The sequence below is a fragment of the Scophthalmus maximus genome, chromosome 21, assembly GCF_022379125.1.
Source record: "Scophthalmus maximus strain ysfricsl-2021 chromosome 21, ASM2237912v1, whole genome shotgun sequence".
Taxonomy (NCBI): domain Eukaryota; kingdom Metazoa; phylum Chordata; class Actinopteri; order Pleuronectiformes; family Scophthalmidae; genus Scophthalmus; species Scophthalmus maximus.
In genome coordinates this window covers 4,122,613-4,144,009 of record NC_061535.1, presented here as the reverse complement: position 1 = coordinate 4,144,009, position 21,397 = coordinate 4,122,613, and the positions used below count along the sequence as shown (strand labels likewise).

The 21,397-nt window shown below is 43.4% G+C and overlaps 3 protein-coding genes across 9 annotated transcripts in view; 2 read left to right on the top strand and 1 right to left on the bottom strand.

Annotated features, from left to right (window-relative positions):
• The window catches only part of rttn (rotatin), a 31,456-nt gene extending 26,430 nt beyond the window's left edge, over nt 1-5,026 (top strand). For 2 of the 3 annotated variants that reach the window (XM_035619320.2, XM_035619319.2), the window contains exons 45-49: nt 1,906-2,090; nt 2,648-2,903; nt 4,130-4,233; nt 4,667-4,736; nt 4,858-5,026. In XM_035619320.2, coding sequence (XP_035475213.2) covers nt 1,906-2,090; nt 2,648-2,903; nt 4,130-4,233; nt 4,667-4,736; nt 4,858-4,937 — 695 coding nt within the window. In that variant the 3' untranslated portion in view covers nt 4,938-5,026. Of the gene's footprint in view, nt 1-1,905; nt 2,091-2,647; nt 2,904-4,129; nt 4,234-4,666; nt 4,745-4,857 lie in introns of all 3 variants that reach the window. The other variant, XM_035619321.2, reaches the window with a different exon arrangement.
• Nucleotides 5,027-5,165: 139 nt separating this feature from the next.
• cd226 (CD226 molecule) lies at nt 5,166-11,108 on the top strand. Of its 5 annotated transcripts, none has more exons than XM_035619324.2 (7): nt 5,166-5,842; nt 6,504-6,827; nt 7,013-7,426; nt 7,924-8,026; nt 9,120-9,174; nt 9,839-10,002; nt 10,859-11,108. In XM_035619324.2, exons 1-6 carry the CDS (start codon nt 5,779-5,781, stop codon nt 9,992-9,994), a joined length of 1,116 nt encoding a protein of 371 aa, XP_035475217.2. In that variant the 5' UTR covers nt 5,166-5,778; the 3' UTR covers nt 9,995-10,002; nt 10,859-11,108. The 5 variants fall into 5 exon arrangements, with proteins under 5 accessions (XP_035475217.2, XP_035475216.2, XP_035475219.2 ...); XM_035619323.2 differs by having other exon boundaries at nt 10,856-11,108; XM_035619326.2 differs by lacking the exon at nt 9,839-10,002.
• Nucleotides 11,109-11,516: 408 nt separating this feature from the next.
• dok6 (docking protein 6) overlaps nt 11,517-21,397 on the bottom strand; it is a 42,739-nt gene continuing 32,858 nt past the window's right edge. The window contains exons 6-8 of the mRNA XM_035619741.2: nt 21,073-21,211; nt 19,702-19,807; nt 11,517-13,847 (exon numbers count right to left, since the gene is read on the bottom strand). Coding sequence (XP_035475634.1) covers nt 13,687-13,847; nt 19,702-19,807; nt 21,073-21,211 — 406 coding nt within the window. The 3' untranslated portion in view covers nt 11,517-13,686. The remainder of the gene's footprint in view (nt 13,848-19,701; nt 19,808-21,072; nt 21,212-21,397) is intronic.

Genomic DNA, 21,397 nt, shown 5'->3' with positions numbered 1-21,397 from the left:
TAAGAGCTTTGGAAGTTATAGAAGCAAAAGACTTGTAGAAAAAGATGTTGAGATTCGCAGGGAGGAAACATGTGGAGGCTTTGACTAAACAACTCGTGGCCACTTTGATCTATTTGTGTGCGCGGATGGCATGCATGTGCAACTGCTGTAGTTGTGTCATGGAAATCAGTGTCATCAGTGAAGGAACGTCAGATTCATATGAACATTTCTGTCTGTCTGTGTGTGTGTTACTGTTTGATTGGCACCGGCTCCTGGGTGTGTGTGGTTGTGTGTGTGGGTGTGTGTGTGTTCTGATGTAAACCCACTCACTTTAGACCTCCTGTAAACTTAAGCTGTGAAGCATCAGAAATCAGTATCTCCCCAAAGGTTAACTGAACAGGAGGCTGCATGCAGCCAGGTTTAGTATTACACCATCCACCCTCAGGCTACTAGCTCGTCTCCTGAGACTGCAACATTGCTACCGAGTGCTTCATCTCCAGTCTACCTGCCTTATCTGTGCCTCCGTTTGCGCTCGCTAGTTCAAGTTTGATTGTTGTTTTCATCTGTGCAACGCATAGGTATTTTTGTATCAGCCTCAATAGTAAAAGTAAAGAAAAAGAAAACATACCTTTTCCCCCCCTCTACAGTTCTGTAATATAGATCACTTCTATATGTAACACGGTTGAATCTGACTCACATCAGTGATGTAGATCCACTGTAAAGCAGACCTCCCCTGTTGATCTCACGAACCGTCAGCCGCCTTGACAGGTATTGAGATAACCTCAGGCTAACATCAGCACACGCCTGTTGCCGCGCATTAACATTTCAGAATTAGCAAAAACCAACTAGCTGTCATGTTCTCCAATGTGCAACAACAATCAGTTTTCTGGAATTTGCGTGCAAGCTACTGCTGCAGCAATTAGCCATGTCAGTTACACCAGTGTAATAAAAAAAAAAAAGAGGAAACCGAGAGATATCACTTATTTCTGCTTCATCTATTTGTGTTTACAGTTCTGAAAGGTGTTATTGAAAAAAAATCGTTGCCACCGCCCAGGGCTAAATGATTCCCCTTCCTTCCAGAGTCAGAAGGGTGTCATTAGGGGTGTGATGGTAAGGTGACAGTAAGACGTACTCCCAGGGTATTTAAAGGAAGGAGCATAATAAACCTAATAAAACATTTTTTTTGTCAATGTGTGAAAATAATAATCATGAACTCAATTTGTATGGCATCTTTGATGCGGAGAGACATGCAACTCAGCATGCTTTATAAAAATTGTAACATAAGTTGTACAATCACAGTTGAGGAGCATCCCAGCTACTGGGGAACAGTATAGCAGTGATTAGTGGCTCCCTTAAAGCCATACAATGTGATTTTTTTATAAGCTGGTGTTACTGTGTACCACAGCTACTCTCACTCTATATATAACATAGCTTTTATCATCAGTCCTAGTGCTTTCATGGTGAATGAAGATTTAAAAAAAACATTAAAATCTCAGGCTTTTAATCTGATTCAACCACTGAATCCAGTTTTCCCTCCAAACTGTTTTGACATGGCCACAACAGCTAAAAATGGCTTTTCCCTGTCTGCTAAGAGTAGGTAGGAGTACAGTACAGGACATACCGAAAGGATTTTAATGATAAGGATAAGCACTTTCCAAATAATTTGACTGAAGCCACCGTTGTTTAACTGGTTAGTTAACCACAATTGTAAAAAAGAGATAATTTGCCCATTGCAAACCAAAACCACGTCAATCAGCTGCACTCCTGATTGGCCTCCTTTGGCAGCGTGCTTGCATGTGTGTCCACTGTTGTGTGATAGATGGTTGAATAACTTCCTTATCTGTAACATTTCTCAAAGTTATCCTTCATTGAAAACACAATGTTAATGTCATACTCACGATTGTTTTTATTTCTCCTCTCTCCCAGCATGCAACGCTCTCTGCGGGAGTGTGCCGCCAGGATCGAAGGGCACCTCCGGTAGCTCTCTGATGCACGCTGTCGTGAAGCTGGCCTCGGGGGTCGCCCCCGACAACGGCACAGTCCAGAAGCTCGCCTTCTCTCTCTTGACAAACCTCGCCATGTCCCGCGACTGCAGAGGCCTTCTGCAAAAGGTTCACGCCTGATTATTTTCAATAAACATTACTTTATTGATAATATTTGTTTGCCCTGAAAGAGAGAGATATAAAGGAGCATTAGTTTAGCATTAGCAGGACAATAGTTTTTAGAAACCTGTCATAACAACCTAATTATTGATTCAAAAACAACTATTTCTTTACGTTTTTCCAGGAACCAGTATGTTCACCGCCCCCTGAAGTGTATATTCTGTGTACATAATCAATGGGATAGATTATAATTGTATTGATTGTATTGATTTGGTTCTACCGCAGTGGCTTATAGATATCCAATCAAATTCGTTTGTCCATTTGAGTGGAGTCAAATGACAGCAATCGTAGATCTAGACATCCCAGAAAAAACGTATGTCCATTGTGATGGTTGGAGAATCTGGATGTGAGATATAACCACGACATGTTATAAGTGACATGTGATACTCTCACACTTGTCACAGTCTGTCCTCACAATAACACTGTGCTGGTTGGGGGAAATATTTTCTAAACTGGAGACTCTGCTCCCATGACACTGAAACATCTTCTTTTTCTGTCATTCTCAGAATAACTTCCTTCAGGCCTTCATGTCGGTGCCAATTCCCAAGGCCGGTGGTGGTGGTTGTGCTGGGAGCTTACTGGGCCAGTGGCTGAAGCTGCTGGTCAGTCTGTCGTTCGCGGAGGATATCCAGCAGAGTATCCTCAGGGTGACTGGAGTCCTGGAACTGCTGGCGGACCTGGCACCTCAGCGGCGACACGCGCTGCTTACGCTCCACAACCTCTGCTTCTGGCCTGCCAACAAGCCACACGTCATTTCCAGTGGTATGACAGGAAAGCAGGGGTTAAAATTATTGATTTCATATAAATTTGTATATATATATATATATATATATATATGTATATTTACATGTATATATATGTATATATGTATGTATGTATATATATGTGTATCAGTGTTTCATCATTTGATAAAAACAGCCTCTCACGTATGGGGTGCTTTGCAATCACTCAAGATTGAAGGCAGGAGAAAAACATTTTCAAATTTTGCATTAAATAAATCATTTTTTTCTTGCCTTGAGTTCGACGTGGAAATCAATACCGTCCTCGTGTGTGCTAGTAATTAGGCTACCTGTTTTCCCATGCCTTCAGCATTTATGCTAAGCTAACCACATCCTGGATCCAGCTCCCTGCTCAAGGCGCAGGTGTAAGAGATATTGCTCATCTGCTAAAAGAAATCTCCGCAAGAAAGCAAAACAAGCGTTATCAACCAAATGTCAATCCAATGCTGTAAATTGAAATTAACAGTTAAATCTCTAAACGGCTTTGAGGCATTTTTACCTTTACTGATGAGAATATACTGGATACACGCTGCGCATATCAAAACGGTGTTATTGACCGTTTTTTTTGGAGTGAAGTGATTATTTTCTTTAATACAATGAAAGTGCTATTTTTTTTGTCTCTGAAGTCGATTCAGAACAGGAACCAATCGATCATGTGTAACTAGCCGTCAAAACTATCCATGATGAAAATGCAGAGTACAGCGTAGTGAGTTTAACACCCACTACATTTTAGAGAGAGCCAGATTAATAATTTAGTGAAAGTAGAAATATAATGCAGCAGGTTTGCGGTGCAGTGTTATGAAGAGGAACAATTCTAAGTCACATAGATGAAGCGGAGAGAGGAAGTTGCAGATAAGATGAAAAGACAGACTGTGTACTTCCCCTGTGCAGAGCGAGCTGCTGGTGGGAGTCGTGGGCCCAGGTGGTCTGAATATGTTGCGACATTTCTTTAGAAAAGATCACATTTCCTGTCTGTTGAATCAGGCAACCTATTATAAACATTAACACCATTTCCTTGAGTCAAAATGTGAACCTGATGTTGAGAATGTGACCCAGATACTGACAGTGTGCTAAACTGTATTTTTTATTATTATGTTGTGTTATGTATTATTATATATAATCTGTATTTTTAATAACTCCTGTCCTTTTAAAAGGGTACTGTTTTTTTATCATTCGCAAAATCGATTATCTTGCATGTCTTTCCTCCAGACAAAGCCATGCAGTCGTTGCTATGCTGTCTGGGAAGCAGAGACGTGGAGACTCGCTGCATGGGAGCGTCTGCGCTTTGGGCATTGCTCCACAACAATCAGAGGGTACACAAACACACACGCACAAACACACACCCAAGCACTTAAATGTTTCTTTTTAGTAACTGTGCATTTATTGCCATTATTGGTGAAATATGTCAAGTGAAATCCATGCGTGTCTTCGTGCTGTCTAGTTCTAGGCCCTTCATTTTGTCTTATTGAACAGATTTAGCACCTAGTTCTCACTCCAAGGTTTCCCCACTGTACTGAAGGTTTAGTGTTGTCCCTCAGTTGTAGGTCATTTTGGAGCAAAGTGTCCGCCAAATATGGAAAATGTAAAAGTAAATAAATAAATCTGCCTAATTTTTTTATTGAACTCTTGCATTCATATCTTCATCCTTTTTTATGTCATTATAAAAATAAAAATAAAAATACTCTCCTCTGTGTAGTGTCAGTAACACAACTCATCCTGATTTGTCTTTCTAATTTCCCTTCAAAGGCCAAGACAACTCTGAAGTGTCCCTCCATACGATTGAGAATTGAGGAGGCGCATGCCGTCTCCAGGAAAGGTTTGCATGTATTGACTTTAAATGAGGGAATATCAGCCTCTGTCCTGACACTCAAACCTGAACATGATATTATTTTTGTCCTTCGTTTCAAATTGTGTTTTCTTTCTTTCTTTAACGGCAGATGCAGAGAACAGGCAGGAGCCGACGAGTGCCTACCTGTTGAAGTGCCTTAAAAACCTCACCCAGCTGCTTAATAACTGATTATATTTATAATTTTTTGTATCATGCTATAAACTTGTAGAATATGAATTTGTTTGTTTTTATATTAAAGTGCCAAGTGGCAGAGTTTAGATGCCGTCTTGTATGAATCTGACTAGTGTAAACGCTATGCTTTGTTTTTTGTGAGCATTATCATTTTTTGGGGGGGCCAGTTCTGGTTGTAGATACAGACACTGTTGCTTTAGAACCTTTTTCCTTTTTTTGTAATAATGTTTGTTAGTTAGGTCAGGTAGATTTAAAGGTCTGTTTAAATCTCAAGCACACCGTCACGAACGTCCCAAATTTCATGGCAACCCACAGTTGAGAGAGTTCAGTAAATACCACTCGCAAAAAGTCAACAGTCAAGAGAATTTTATACACAAATATCAGCAACAAAATTCCCTTATCACATCCAATATCAGAGGTATGACTCTCGTAACCACAAATATCACCAAATTCGAAATAATCTACTTTGAAATTCTTTGAAAGTATTTTAAAGTCCTAACTAAAAAAAGTTATATACAAGATAGTAAACATTTTTAACCGGCAGAATTTGTGGCTGCTGAAGGCAACGGTAATGACAATATAGAAAACTTCCAGTGTGGATCCCAGCGTGCAGCATTATGCCATAAGCTTGCCTCCCATTCCCAGAGCAAGTGATAAAGTGCCCCCTCTGTGTGGAGTGAGCGAGCGAGCGAACGAACAGTGGGCTGCCATGAAGTGTGTCCCAGCAGCTCGAGTGTTTCTCTCTCCGTAGCCACAGAGCTGCAGCAGGAAGTGCAGCTCGGGTGCCTCGCCACTCGTCTCCATCAATGCACGCTTCATTCACCCTCGGTGGGGCAAGATGGAAGCCGTACAAAAGGACCACTGGTACTTTGTGGTACTCCTCTTTCTCCCTTTTCTCAAAGGTATGTAGTGTCTACATATATTTTATACATAAACCTTTTTTTTAGGAAAAGATTCTCCTAAAAGGGACACGATAAAACCTTTAGAACCATTGCTCAAAGTGATTTTTCCTCTTCTCTTCGAGATACTGAGCTTAAATTTTACATTAATAAATGTATTTAATCTAAATAAATGTATGTTAATGAATTAAAATGTAATTTACATGAATATTTGTATGATATTTCAACATTGCTTGATTCATAGTAAGTAATTAAAAGTTTCCTTTTGGCGTAAATTGGATGGGACGGTGGTGGGAGTGCTTGTCATGGTAAGTTTTGCAATACTCTTGAGACATTATTATTCCAAACCTGTCGGAATCGTCCCGCGAGCGTCACAGGAGCTGAAATCGTCCGTCATTCAGCTCGGAGTAAAAGGGGGCTTTGAAAACGTGAAAGCTTGATCACTGACAATTGTCCGTCGTCCTCAAATTATCCTAATTAGCATTACCCAAGGGATGGCCTCAAAAACTGTGAATGGCTCTGGTGTTCTTCACATCTAGAGGACTTTAGGGGGGGAAACATGGGGCAAACTTCTTTTTCTTTTTTTTACCACATTGCATAGGCTTGACCACTTTGTAACTTTATCGACGTGATGATTTCTTCAAACTGAATTCCCTCTGCTCAGTTGCTGTCCAGCAGAAGGAGGTCGTCGCGGTTCGGCTGGAGGAAGGGATGGTCCTCGAGTGCGTGTGCCCCTGGGACGGCAACCTCAGCATGGTGTCCTGGACCAAAGTGCCAGACAAGAACCCCGTGGCCATCTTCCACCCGGAGTACGGAGTGGCCTTCTCCCACCACTACAGGGAGAGGATCGAGTTCCTGAGGAGCACACCCATGGACGGGAGCATTTCCATGAGCAACGTCACTCACCGGGACATCGGGCTTTACCGCTGCTCCGTTCAGACCTTCCCCCGGGGGCCCTGGACCCGGAGCGTTCAGGTGGAGGATTTAGGTAAAGCTGCCGACAGACACCGTTGGTGTACGAACCATTTGTTGATAAAAGAAAAGGCTTCACTTCATGAAGTTGCCCCAAGAGTTAAAATGGAATGAGCTTTTATGTTTGAGTTCCATCACGCATCGAAATGTCTGTCTCTCTTTGACAAGCTGGTTCCTTCCTGCCTTCCTGTGTTCACACAGATGAGCCCCCTGAAGAAGAAGAAGAAGAAGAAGAAGATGATGATGATGATGATGATACCACAGAGCCCTCCAGCCCAGAGGTGACCGTGGCAGACGTGGAGCTGTTGGCAGAGCAGAACAACAACCTGACCATCAGCTGTAACCACAAGCACCAGGGCACCGTCTACCAGGCCCTCCTGGAGCGGATGCCGCTCGGCCAGCCCTGGGGCATCATCGGTGTGTGCAAGAAGGTGGAGGGGGGCCTGGTGGGCGAGGACTACAGCGATAGGGGACAGGTCGACTGCGCCGACAGCCTGGACGTCGACCTGCGCCTGACAGGCGTGGTGCCGGACGACGGCGGTTTCTACCGCTGTACCTTCAACACGGACGCGGGGGTGCGGACCACCACCGTGCGGCTGTCGGTTGTCACTCCAGGTACAAAGACGCGCATCATGCCGTAGTTAACATACACAAACAGAGAGCTGCGACTGGATGATGGATCGTTTCTCACCCTGAAAATGATTAATGGATCCAAATGTGGCCCCACGTATTACAGTGATTGATGAAACATAATGAAAACAATAAAACGGTGCTCCAGTGCTGATCTCACACACTCTGCAATGTTGACTTTGCTTAAACCACATATCCTGAGGCCCCTCTCTGGGTATTGTGTGTGTGTGTGTGTGTGTGTGTGTGTGTGTGTGTGTGTGTGTGTGTGTGTGTGTGTGTGTGTGTGTGTGTGTGTGTGTGTGTGTGTGTGTGTGTGTGTGTGTGTGTGTGTGTGTGTGTGTGTGTGTGTGTGTGTGTGTGTGTGTGTGTAAAAGTATTCGCAACAGACTGATGTTGTGTCTGGCATCTTGTATAGAGGCAAACATGACATATTAATTATCTTCAAGAAGAAAAACTATTATTTTCTCTTATTTCATAACCAGGTGGATTCAGTCTATCCATGTACATGATGTACATCTACATCGGGGCTGGAACTGCAGGGCTCGTTCTTCTTACAGTCATCCTCATACTAGCGTTAAGGCAAAGGTAAGATCTCACTTGTGTTTTCTTGTAAACCAACAAGCCTAAAAAAAAAACATACTCATAATAGTCAGTCTAAATAAGTCGGTAAGTGAACTGATGCTTGAACAGAGTCTGTCTGAAATGGAAAATTGGAACTTCCAGCAGCAAAACTCCAACACTGGTCTTGATTGTTAAATACTTTGTATGCTCTTAGATCGATTGCTTGGATCTCTGCAGGTTTACAGTAGAGTGACGTCCATTACCTCCGCCAAGGTCATTCTGTCTTCACCATTGTCTGTTTATTTGTGAGCGGGATTACGCAAAGCACTGAACCAGTTGGTGTTGGTGCGTGGGTCAGGAAAGAACCCTTTGCTTTTTGGTGCAAATGTGGTTAAATACAAGTTTTTTTTTCCTTATATCTCTTAAATTTCTCACGACATAATTTACGGATCTCGATGTTTAAAAAACTAGACATTTATGGTGCTTCTTAGATCAAGATACAGTTTGGTGCAGTTAATCAGGCAACTTCCCTTTTCACTTTTATTTTTCTTTCATAAGAGCACACCTTGGCAGAGGTATCCACTTTACTGAGTGCTCTTTTAGTTAAATAGCATAAAACTAAAGAAGTCTACAGTGAAGATTCATTTTACTCACTTTTAATGATAGTTGTTTAGTTCAAGAAAAGCTGCTACAGTGGGTATCCGAAAGCTCATCCTCAGCATGCTAACATGACTGTGCGCTGAATGAAAATGCCAAGATGCTGTTTTTGAGCAGGTGTACAGTTTCCCGTGTTCACCATCTAAGTGTTGCATGTAAGCATGCTGATGTTGGCAAATTAGAGCATAGACTGTATATAAACATGGAGTCGCCAAGTCCAGAAAGTGAAGCCAATGCGGAAGTGCCTGAAGCCTGTATTCTCCTGAATGACCAGCAGAGGGTGACTCTCTGGCTGCAAAAACTTGATTTAGAACGTCTGTAATCATTTTCCTGAGGAGTTTATGGTCTCAATCTCCAGTTTCAAGTCTCCTCCAATACAGAAGGTACGTTGTGATTTGTTTCTATACGAGTCAAATTGAATTACACAAACGTGTTACTGTTATTTTAATAATCCGCACAGGAAGAAGAACAGGCGAGAGGAGTACAGAGTCAAACTGCACCCATCTCAGAGACAGGCAAGTGTTGCATTATTCATGATATCTACACTCGTCTTCACACTCGACACCTTTAAGACTCTCCCCAACCTGCTCATCAGACATGCTCTTAATTACGATACCATAACACCCCACCGTTAATCTTATTTAATTCTGCACAACCCATCATCATGTAACCTGATACGCTGCTGATTTAACTTACGCCGCTTTACAATAACCAACTGTGTAAACGCTTTTGGTTAATGTGATACGGCGACTTGTCGAAAAATGCAGCAAAAGTGTCACAAGAATTGGTTGAAAATATGATTTTATACTAATTCCATGGTAGATAGATAGTGTACAGTAACAGTATGTACTGATTATTACCTTATGAGTAATATTTAGACCTGATAATGTTGAAGTATGATCACTTGTATGACTGATTAATGACATTGTCACGATCCTATTTCCTCATAGCCCATTTTTATTCGATAAAAATATTTCCAGATATTTAATGTATAATTGTATTTAATATTAATGATGCTGAATAACATTTTTTAAGATTTTGTAACAGCTGTGTTATAATTGATCATATATCAGAGTGGCCTGTTTATTGCTGCACTAACAGTCTTTACATTCATCACCTGCCACATGTCCTTTGTCTAACGCCTCGGATGCTAACCAAAAATCAAACACGTGTTCACAGCCAAACGTCTACGAGAACATACCCGCATGTGCGAGGATTTCAAAGAAGTCCAGGCAGATGAGGGCCTACCCCGTGTACGCCAACATGCCGGCCACACAGCCGCACAAAACCAGACGGCCGCCTCGTGATAAACGAGCAGACGTAAACATGATGTAGTGCCTAATGTGAGTGCGCAGAGTTTAATCTGTCACAGATGTCATCGTGCCCTCAGGGTTTTTCTTTACAAATCATATATATATGTGTGCGCACACAAAAATAAAGGCATTTTGAGGAGCTCTGAGCTCCAGTCATTTCAGTTTGTTTTGATCAGATGCAGGGATCACACTTGACAGTGATTAATATTCATGTTGGGAGTTTGAAACGCGTTAACGAGCCAGTGCTGATGTAAAGTCTCGGAGAGCTGACATGTTTGGATGGGTCCAGCCCTTAATTAAATGTAGTACGTGCTGCATAATTACTGTTGAGGAAAATATCTGTTTTGGGTGCAAAACAATGTTTGACAGTAAACCATCACGCAGACAGAGGCGCACAAAGGCCCTGTGTAATCGCTCTTTTCACTTCCCTAACCCCTGAGTAACACGACTGACAAAAAGCCTGTGTAATTGCTCTGCGTTTGCTTTCATCCCCTCCTGCTTTCCAATTCAAAGCTTGACAATGGCGTCTAATCATCTGACGTAAAAAAAAAAAGAAAAAGGAAAAGCAGTCACTCAGCACTGTACCATCACTTGAGACTGCCGCTTCTTCCCCGGAGGGGCTCTCCGTTCAGGATGGCTGCGTTCTAGTTACAACACGCTCTTATTATGAAAGTTAAACTCTAATTAGCTAATCCTGTGTTTGCTTCCTTAAACTGAATCTGCTTAATGAAATGTAATTAAACAAACTATTTTTTTATGACAAGCTTTCACAAGTTTTACCAAGTTGTATTTATTCTTATTTTTATGATTTTTTTAAAGGTTTATGGTAGTGCTATTAAACTGTGTGTTGTTTATGTGTAACGTGGTTCATTTATCTCCCTAGAAGTGGAGGCAGTGGCAGAGGCAGTAATGGATGTGCGGGCTATTCCGCTAGGAAACAAGACAAATGTGGACAAAGTTAGACATGTCGACATAAAGCGGACAATAGTTTTGGAATCAACACGTAGCAGCTGCAAATTGTAAATTTGACTGTGATACCTGTGTTAGTGTTTTCAGCCTTACTGAAACCGATGCGTGGAAGTGTGTGTGTATTAATGACCCCCTGTGGTGTAAATAAAGAAATGTGTCAAATGCCACAACCGCGCTTACTTGCTGTGATTTGTGAGTGTGTGCAAGGCAAAGAATCATAAACTGCAGATTGAAAATAACTCCTGGAGAATCCCCCCCCAAAAAAATTAAAAATTAAATAACCAAATTGTAAAGTAGAATTTTGATGAGTCTGAGTTCCCACTTAAATTCTTAATGTATATAGGGAATGAAATGTAACGGAAATCTGTCCACCAACTCCTCTGTGGCTTGCATATTATACCTCATTTGTTCCATCCATACAAAAACTGAACCGGTAATTGATCATTTGTAGTTTTATGGGAGGGTTTGTGCCAGAATATCTTTGTTCCACTTAGGCACATTTGCTGTACAAATACCAGATGGGTATCAAAGTCATCATGTTCAACATGCCTGTAGACTAACAAAAAAAAAAGATGACACATGATAGAACATTCAATTTATTACATTTTCTTATCATCAAAAACACAACGTATGTACATTTAGTGAAAACTGTAGGCCTACACTCAATATTCAAAGTGCTTTTCACATACAATCGGACAGTAACGGAACACATGGGTGGACACGAACACAATCGCATTTCAACAGTAACAGAAAATATGATGACACGTCATACCTACAAACGAGTGAGTGGCTGCGACGATATTCAGTGCAGACTATTCAAATTGACCAACTTTTCCCCCAGTCACGTCAGTCGGCGCAGGATGTAGTGGAACGTCTACACATACACTTATTAACCACACTTGAGCTACAGTAAGACTCAAGACGAGCAGAGCAGAAATGTGGACAGATATGTCAACTGTCTTTCTACATACTCCCATTACAGGCTCTGGGACGTCTGACTCCTTTTTTTTTGGGGGGGGGGGGGTTTGTAAAGACTGGCACATGTTTTAGGCTCAAATTCCTATGACAGTTGTTATTTTAAATAACAAATATAAAGTGACAAAACTCAACTTGAACACAAAATAAGTGCATGTAGATTTACATCCAGCAATCTAGGATCCGCTCTATTTCTTTTCTTTTTTTTTAGTTTCAGTGTTGTTGCCTTCATTTCTTTTAAGATTCACACCTTTCTTTGAGAAGCCACACAAAAAAAGCCTTCACACAAATATATGGGGAGATGAATCGCTGTCTGCTGGCAGAACAAGGAGGTGTCACACTCACACTTTATGGAAGAAAAAAAGAAAGAAAAGATGTCTGCTTTAGTCTTTTATAGTTTCAGGTGTGACTGTCCACGCTGCTCGAGTTTCTTTTTAACACTGTGGTCTGCATCGGAAGGCACTTCTTATAGTGGAGGAGAACATGAGCGCTGTTTTTAATCATCACACACGCTTATTCGTTTTTGAAAGGAGCAGATATGACTGTTTGGGGAGATGCACAGTTTTTTAGTTTGTTGTTTTGACAAGAGTGACATTAGAAGATCAATACCTCTCTCGGTGCTTACTGTGACGCTACAGCCAGCAGCATATGAAAACGTATCATTTGTTTAATCTATTACAAAAAGGAAAACTGTAAAAAAAAAAAAAATAATAATTGTCGTTTCTCAGGTTCTCCTGGGTATAGCTTCACGTCCAGCACACTGAGAAGAGAGTGGCATCAATCTGCGTCTGCATTTGTCAGTGAAATATGTAGATTTAATCATGTATGAACAATGACGTACCCCCATCAGGTCACCAGCATCTCACCTCTCTGCTCTGGCTGACGGACCTATGTTCTCATAGATACTGTGCAGTACATGAGGCCGGAGAGGAGTTTCGAAGACGCTATTAAAAATCTAAATGTGCACTGTAATGTACTGTAAGGTTGGCAGTTTAACCACGAGGCGAACTGTGGGAAGGTTGCACTCTATCATCTGTGACATGGCCGTCCGCTCGCTGCGTCCTTGATGCACATTTCTCAATGACCTTTTTTTCCTTTTTGCTGGTTGTAACCGATTAAGCTCTTAAGCTGATTCATCACTGCTATCAAAGTGGAACAGTTTGTGTGTGTGTGTGTGTGTGTGTGTGTGTGTGTGTGTGTGTGTGTGTGTGTGTGTGTGTGTGTGTGTCAATTTCACATGGTTGAGAGAAAGCAGAGTACAATAAGACTGGAAGAGATGTCAATGTCTTTCTTTCTTAGGATGCTTGCTAAGCTGCAGATTGTTGGAATATGAACCTGATGGGATTTTTGTCAATTTCAGATCAAAAGCCTTTCTTTTAAAAAAAATGTTTTGGAGCAGACCTTGGTGAGTTTGTATACCTTTCTCTTCTTGTAAGATGTAGTGCAGTGATTTAAAATAAAAAAAGAATAAGGGGGTCATGCTGGCTTTAACAGCATAATGACAACATAAAACGCTTTGAAGCTACACTAAAAAAGGATTTTTGGTGCAATCTTTGAAGCTACAGAGACAATAAAAACATCTGTCCTTTCTTTTTTTTTTCTTTTAAAGGACATCTCCTCATGTACCACTTGCTTCTACAGTTGACACTTTTGTTGAAGTATCGCCGGGGAATGATATATTACACGCGTCACTATACATATTTCTACATACTCGCTCTACAGCAATGGGCAAAGTGTCCGGTTTAGTTTTTTTTCCCGAGCAGCTCTCTGTCATTGAAGGGGTCTCCGGCTGCAGGTGGGTTCGCAGCCACTAGAGGGCGACGGCGCCTCTTTCCGTTGCTGGCTCTCCTCCTGCTCCCGCTCCGGCTCATCAGACAGAAAGCTGGGAAACGTCTGTGCTCGGGGGATAAAAGTCATTGTCAGGCCGGTGCCTGCAGAGAGAAGAAGTGGAGAAGAGAGGAGTCAATAGAGCCCCTTTTTTTGTTTTTGTTAATCATATTTAACGTGATAGAAACAACATGTCCTGTTTTCTTTCCGCAGCATCCTCGTGGTATAACTGTTGCTTAGCTACTGCCCATACTGATATCTTTATAAAGAACATCAGATCATCCAGGCATTCCTAATTTAGATCAAAAATGATCTTTTAAAAGTCCTTATGTGTAGGCGGTTCTCAGATAACACAAAGAAATTATTTTTTTTAAGTTGTACGGTTGCATCAGATGCGACGTGAAATCAACCTTTCACCTCTAAATACGCAGCTCGGTTCCACGTCTCGTCTTCCCGGAGTGTCTGCCGCCTTCTCGCTCCCCCCTCTCTCTCCCCACCTCTCCCCTTCTCCACCTTAATCTAAATTAATTGGACCAATTTGTTCTGCAGTGCATATTGGTTAACTGCACTGCGAGGGAGTAATGGATGCTTGTGGGCGGAGGGGCTGCTCCGTGCAACCGTGAGACTATTAATAATACATTAGGATGCTGTTTGGAGACGTGCACGCTGAGGAAGGTTGAGGATGAAGTGGCCGGCAGGCTGCTGATCATGCACCGGACCGGGAGGAAGTGGCCAGTGATCAATATTTCAGCAGGTGCAAAAAACACAACGCTGTAATCAATTCCAACCTATAGCATATACCGGGCCTTCTCAAGCCGCTCGCTATGGGACGTTGCTGCATGTCAATACGCTTCGTACATTTCTAATAACTTCCCGCGCGGAGGTTAATTGAAATTTGATTAACAAATTAAAATTTGACTTTGTTTTTCTTCAAGGGGCCATACTGACAAAATTGACAAAGCGATTTCCCCTTCCCGCTGCCGGTGCCGAAATGCTTATTATCAAAAATGATTTTAAGTTGTGCTAATTATTTATACAGTGTCACACGCACACACACACGCTGCCTCCCTTGCCTGTGTGTGTGTGTGTGTGTGTGTGTGTGTGTGTGTGTGTGTGTGTGTGTGTGTGTGTGTGTGTGTGTGTGTGTGTTTGTGTGGCCTGCAGCGCAAGTCATGATGCCACCGAAGGGAACGGGGCTGAGGCCCCGAGACACTCTGCCAGCTCAACCAGACATGGAATATAAAACATGGCCCAGTCAGCGTGGCAATCATTGTCAAGTGGCTTGTGTGTGTGTGTCAGAGCCACAGAGAGTCAAGTAAAAAATAAAATAATAGATGTGCAAAGAGAAACAATGTACGAGTAAAGACTGACACCGGGCGAGGAAAAACACTGAGAGAGCATTGTCCTGTGTGAACAGCTTGCAAGAGGAAGCACAGAGGGGCCAGTGTGGGTGTGAGGATGAGACCAGAGCAGGACCAGCCATAACAGGTGAGTCACACACACACACACACACACACACACACACACACACACACACACACACTAGTCCACCACTACCTGAAATAAAGACAAATGAGATAATACTCCAGCTTTAGGTTTTAAATGGAGCTCAGTCCATGCTTAAGAAAAAAATACAGCAGGTAAAAGAAAGATGGTGGGGGGGAGGGGGTATTTCAGTCCCATCCCCGCTGTGCTTAATAGACTGCTGAAACGACAGGTGGGCAACCAGGCATGTCCCTTACACATCATTGCCAAGACAATCCCTCTCCCCAACCAAGGCCAATTTGGGCTTGGGAAAAAAAAAGAGGGCCAAGCAGATCTCATCATCTCCGCGGTGCGCAGTGCCAGGCCCCCTGACGAGAGCCACGCGTTTGGGACAGAGAGAGACACAAATGTAGACACACTATTACAAAAAAAAAAACACCCACCCACTAAAAACAAATAGGGAGATGTCGGTGTCAGCGTCCCTCCTCCTGTCCCGACCCGATGAGGAGCGGAGAGTGATTAATCAGTGCCTCTTCATTACCGGGGGAAGGCAGCTGCTGGTCCGGGGCGCACACAAAAACTCGGACAGATATAATGGTGGAACCCAGACCCACAAGCAGCTATTCATGGATACATGTTGACAGGCAAACACACACACACACACACACACACACACACACACTGTCTGCACCTTCCTTCGCCACAGTGCCATAACCCAGATGGCATCCTGGTAACAGCTGTAACCAGAGAGAGAGAGAGAGAGAGAGGGGGCCTGTACCACAAATGCTGGATTATGCAAGACTGCTGACATGCAGCTCTGGGCGTGCGTGCGTGCGTGCGTGCGTGCGTGCGTGCGTGGAAGCCAGTTGCGGGAACAACAATACACTATATCGAAAGAAAAGATCAATCCTATGGATCCGACAGATTGGGTCGGTTCATTTAAATGTGAATTCCAATAATGCATGCTCATGACTAACCGCCCGAACAGAAAGAGACCAAAACCGTTGTCTGAACTCTGTTTTAACTGACTGTGAGGAATCTTTCATGGGATTCTGTTTGTTTTAATTTTGCCTTTTTTGCATCTACATCCGCAATATTCCCCGTCGCCTGTTTCAGATGAGAGATAAGCATTATCCTCCTGTTCTCCGATCGTCTTGTCCCCATGTGCCTTTGATGCTCGCTCCCTCTCTGTAAAACCCCCTTCGTATCGCTCCCAGCCTATCCAACGAAGAGCCGCGCTCCGTTCCATTAGAATTGCTAATGCTGCGGCACTAAACTGTGCAGCACAATGAAACGCAGACAGAGTAAGAGAGAGAGAGACAAAGTGTGTGTGCCTGTGTGAAATGACGAAAAAAACAACAACGTGAAAGTCGAAAGAAAAGTTTCAAGTGTTGTTGGTAATTGAGCCACTTCTGACAGGCACTCGACGTTTAACGGGGAAAGGCTTAACGTCACTTAATGTGCCAAAGCAGCGCTCAATAGTCACCAAATTCCTCTCAGATATGCGTCGTCATAAACACTTACACCTGTCCAAAAAGTTGAACCAGAAATCCTATAATTACGCACGTTATCTTACATTAAGCGTTTTTCTCTCCATAGAACTCCATTATAAGGAAAAAGGCTTAACGTGACTTAATTTACCAGAGCAGCGATCAATTATCACCATATTTCTCTCAGATGTGTCTTGTCATAAACACTTTCACCTGTCAAAAAAAATCTAAAGCGAAATCCTATAATTAGGGACGTTATCTTACATTAAGCACGTTAAGCCTTTCCCTTATAATGGGCTTCCACTGGGAAAAGGCTTAATACTTATTGGAGTTGAGTTTTGATTTTTTTGTCAGGTGAAAGTGTTTATGACGACGCATATCTGAGAGAGATTTGGTGACTATTTATCGCTGCTTTGGCACATTAATTGACTTTAAATGTTAAGCGTTTTAGAGCGTCCCAGCGTGGTTATTGAACATGAGAACATGAGAACTTTGAAGTGCATGCACTTATTTTTTGCATCAGCCAACTCACTGATCACAGCAGTTTCATTGAACTGTGAAAGAGTGAATAGTATTAGGAAAATGGAGGGAAGGGAAGTAGGACATAGTGCACAGTTCCCGGAGATTAAAACTTCTGAATTATTGGGCCGCTTAAATGTGTTTCGCAGCAAGATGATCACTTTTTTTGTGTTTCTTTTAAACGAAACTCAGTTGACGATTCAGTTACAGCAAACCAGGCTTCTGGGATGTATTTTTAGGACATTTCCATGCCGAATAAAAAGCAGATGTGAGATATATATTAAAATAAAGGAGTTATAGCGCTCCGTTTGCCAGGTCCTCCATTATCGGAGGCAGGGAAATAAACAAAATAGGTGAATAAACCTCAATGCGACAGGAAACCGTGTTCCTTAATTATTCCCCTGCACCCGCGGGGTATTTGAAAGCAACCCGAGCATGACTCGGCAAATTGACTGCGCTGATTGGATATTCATCATGCGCAGAGCGATACGAGCCGAGCAGGCGCAGTCAGCCAGCGCGGTCCAAATTCCTGATTTCTTACCTTTATTTGCTCCAAATCATTATTTCAGGGGCTAATGGCATCTTCATCACTGACAAATTATTTCATACCCTGATCTATGCTGCGATTCCCTTTCAGTTTTTACTTATACCTCAGGGGCAAATCGCCGGGGGGGCAAATACTGTGAGTGAGTACCTCAACTACTTCGACAAGATAGAAATGAAAACACCTGAACACAACATGTGCATGAAAATCAGTAAATCATCATATTAGTATTCTAGGCTGTTGGCTGATGAACAAACGGCTAAACCAGGTCGTGAATAAACGGTGCAAACATTTAGGGAAATGTTATGGATACACAGAAAATCTAATCTAATCTAATCTTCCTAAATCTGGAGGACAAATTGTAGCCGACTAAAGCTAATGGATAAATGGTCAAACATGATGATAAGTCATAGCATGTAAACCGCTAAAAGTAATCAATAAAGACTTAAAATAGCCAAATAAGTTGGGTGTATTGAGATCATAGGTAAAAAATACATTTTAAAAGGGAGTGGACACAAAATTAGCTTAAAATGGTGGAAGGCCAGTTTCGGAAGCAGCGGTACAAATGTCAACCTGACCTCACCGAACATTGACAGCGGTGTGTAAAAAAATATGGTAACTATATCCACTCGTACCCACTAATTAATGGTTAAATCTGACTGTGTACGGCTCTCCTCGCGCGTTGTTCTCACCGCCGGACGTAGGGTGAGGTTTCTCCTGACATGCCTTTCGCACTCCAAACATCCCGCGTCACGAAAAGGAGCTCGTCTCCTGTCGCTCGCCAGAATCGCCCCGGCGTCCTCCTTGTTCGGCGGGACCTTTCGCCGCGTCCTCAAGCACGCTGGCGCATTCAATTTATTCATGGGGAAGGAGAGGGGAGATAATGGCGGGCGCTGAATGTGCATGAGCACGAGAAGGTTGGAGGGGTTGTTGCGAAACGGGACGGACACGCGGGGAAGGTGTGGGAGGACCCGCCGGAGGTGCCAGGGTGATGGATGAGGGAGGAGCGCCTCTGCTCACCGGAGTTTGTAGAGGAAAAAGGGGGAGTTTACAGAGACTGGGCCTACAAATAATGACCCCCGCGCGGTGGAGGAGGCTTCCGTGTTTAGCGTACGTGAGCAAAGAACACGTTGCTGTTTGGAACGGGAGACTCGCATTTCGCTTTTCAGGCTTATCAGGCCACAATTAAATGATAAAGAAGAAAAAAAATTACAAAAATTCGAGCTATTCAAAAGAAAATTACGATGTCAGAGCGACTCTCATCTTTGCCTAGCTTTCTATTTTTGCTCTATCAGTGAGCGCTAAAAGGCCTATAATTCTCTGATAAGTCCACTAATCAACTAATACCGGACAGAAAGCGCAATCTCGTCAGCGCTTTAAGCACCTTTATGCCTCTGGTCTAAACGTTAGCGCGCGCGCACACACACACACACACACACACACACACACACACACACACACACACACACACACACACACACTCTAATGCATGTGTACATTAAGGACACCTACTGTGATATGAATGTGTTTGAAGGAACATTTTTCTCTCGGCCTATACAGGGCCGGTTCCTGGCCCTGAACAAAATTCTGCTCAGGGCCCCCTCCCAGGACCGGCAAGCGCGTTCTGTCCTGGCGACAGTAGACCTTGACTGCTCCTTTTCCGTGTGTGTGTGTGTGTGTGTGTGTGTAAAAATGGGAAGAGAAATAAATAGTTTGACAGGTAAAGAAGTGTAGATTGACAACTTCCATGTGAAATTCCTCAATTACGACATGTGATCACTTTCTCTCTGCGTGTCCTTCCTGTTTTCTCCACCCGGTCTTCCCCTTCGCCTCCACAAATTACCGCTGACACGAGCAGGTAGAGAAATAGCAACGGCCGTGCGTATGAGCATGTTAGCGCACGTCACGCCCGTGCAGTACCTTGGTAACTGTAGAGGTCTCCCACGCTGGTCTGACGCGTGATGTGCTGCCAGTAGGCGCTGCGTGGCAGGGAGATGGACTTGGTCAGCGTCTCTCTGGAGTGGATCTGAAACGGACAGAGGAGGAGCTCGCAGTGTCTCTCACTTGCTGTCACTCTCAATCAATCGCCCACTCGCTCACAGCCGGGGAAATTCAACTCAGGTGTATTTGTATACGGCGGTAAGGTCAGGACTATAGAATATTGCAATGTGGTACAAAGAAAAGCACTACGAGCAAGCGTGTCAGTGACCAAAGAGTCTGCATGGTGCTGGTGTGCTGCTGCTTGAATGGCAGGCTTCCACTCTGAATGTCTGTTGGCAGGTGAGATGAGGGTTCATTCGGAATCACGGCGATGTTGAGTCACTGCTTTAGATTTTGAGTCGCAAGTTTTATCTCGGGCTTCATGGACCCAATTAAATTACGTGGAATATTTGAAATGTGTCAGTATTTCTACCGGAAAAACCTCCCCTTGCTCAAAAGTAGCATTCGCCCCGGTTCTGCAAACCCCCCCGAGCGCCGACTTTTGTTTAGCTCCCCCAGTGTGATTTATAGAGCTGAGGGTAAACGCTGCGTTTGGAAATGTTCCCAAATGGTGGGGTCCGAGAGCAAGGCCATATGGTCAAGGCTCATCAGACACTAGGCAGGCCCACATAAATAAGGAATAAAGATGATAGCGGGGTGCAGGGGAGGAGGGAAGGAAGGAAGGAAGGGATGTACGCCAGGACCATGGGGGGGTCAGAGGCCTCCTCGACCAAGGCAACATTCATTGTGTATTTTTTTTGTTGTGTGTGTCGTGGGGGCTTAATTCTCTTTACGCAGTCCCATTATGTGGACGCGTCTTCTCTATGGGGACAAAAAGCAAAGTTTGTGTGTGTGTGGGGGAAAATCTTGAGTGGAAAATCATGATTTATTGCTTTAGTGTTAATTGATTTCTACAAATAATGAACAGCCTCAATGAAGTGTCTGTTTGATCTGCTTAAATCAAACAGACAGAGAAGAAACCACCAAAGTAGAAGAGCAACAAGACGGTGGGCGTGCGTGTGTATGCGTGCACGTGTGTGTGCGTGCGTGCGCGTGCGTGCGTGCGCGTGCGTGCGTGTGTGCTTGCGTGTGTGTGTGGATCGTTGTACAAATACTTCTTCCTCAGTGTTTCTTCTAGAATCAAGTGTGACGCCCAATATTAACTATCTAAATAATTATGACTGAAGCAATGGCACATTGACACTTGCACTCGTTGTTAGCTGTTAGTGATGTTGGCAGTCCAAAAAAAATTCTGCTGTGTGTATCTGATAAACACACACACAAAAAAATTATATATATATATATATATACCTGGGAGCTCTTCTCCATCTCCTCCATCATCCTCTCATGCTGCTGGGCAATGGCCAGCGTGGCCGAGTGGACCCGCTGGTAGATCATCTCCCCCTCCCGCGTCTGGAACGTGAACAAACCCTCGCCTGTGTCACACATCCTGCGCCAGGAACACACACACAGAGACGGAGAGAGAAGTACACACACTTTGATCGCGCTCACTCTTGGATTGCTCATTTACAAATATGCATGGTTGAATGTGCACTTAGTCAGACACATTGATACAATGGCCCGCTGAAGTCAAGCGCACACGGGCGAGAGGATGCAGCGTTCAAACGAGACACCC

Coding starts and splice junctions, on each gene's coding strand:
- cd226 (XM_035619324.2), top strand. CDS start 5,779: ATGGAAGCCGTACAAAAGGACCACTGGTACTTTGTGGTACTCCTCTTT. Junction 5,843..6,503: donor CTTTCTCCCTTTTCTCAAAG/GTATGTAGTGTC, acceptor CCCTCTGCTCAG/TTGCTGTCCAGCAGAAGGAG. Junction 6,828..7,012: donor CGTTCAGGTGGAGGATTTAG/GTAAAGCTGCCG, acceptor GTGTTCACACAG/ATGAGCCCCCTGAAGAAGAA.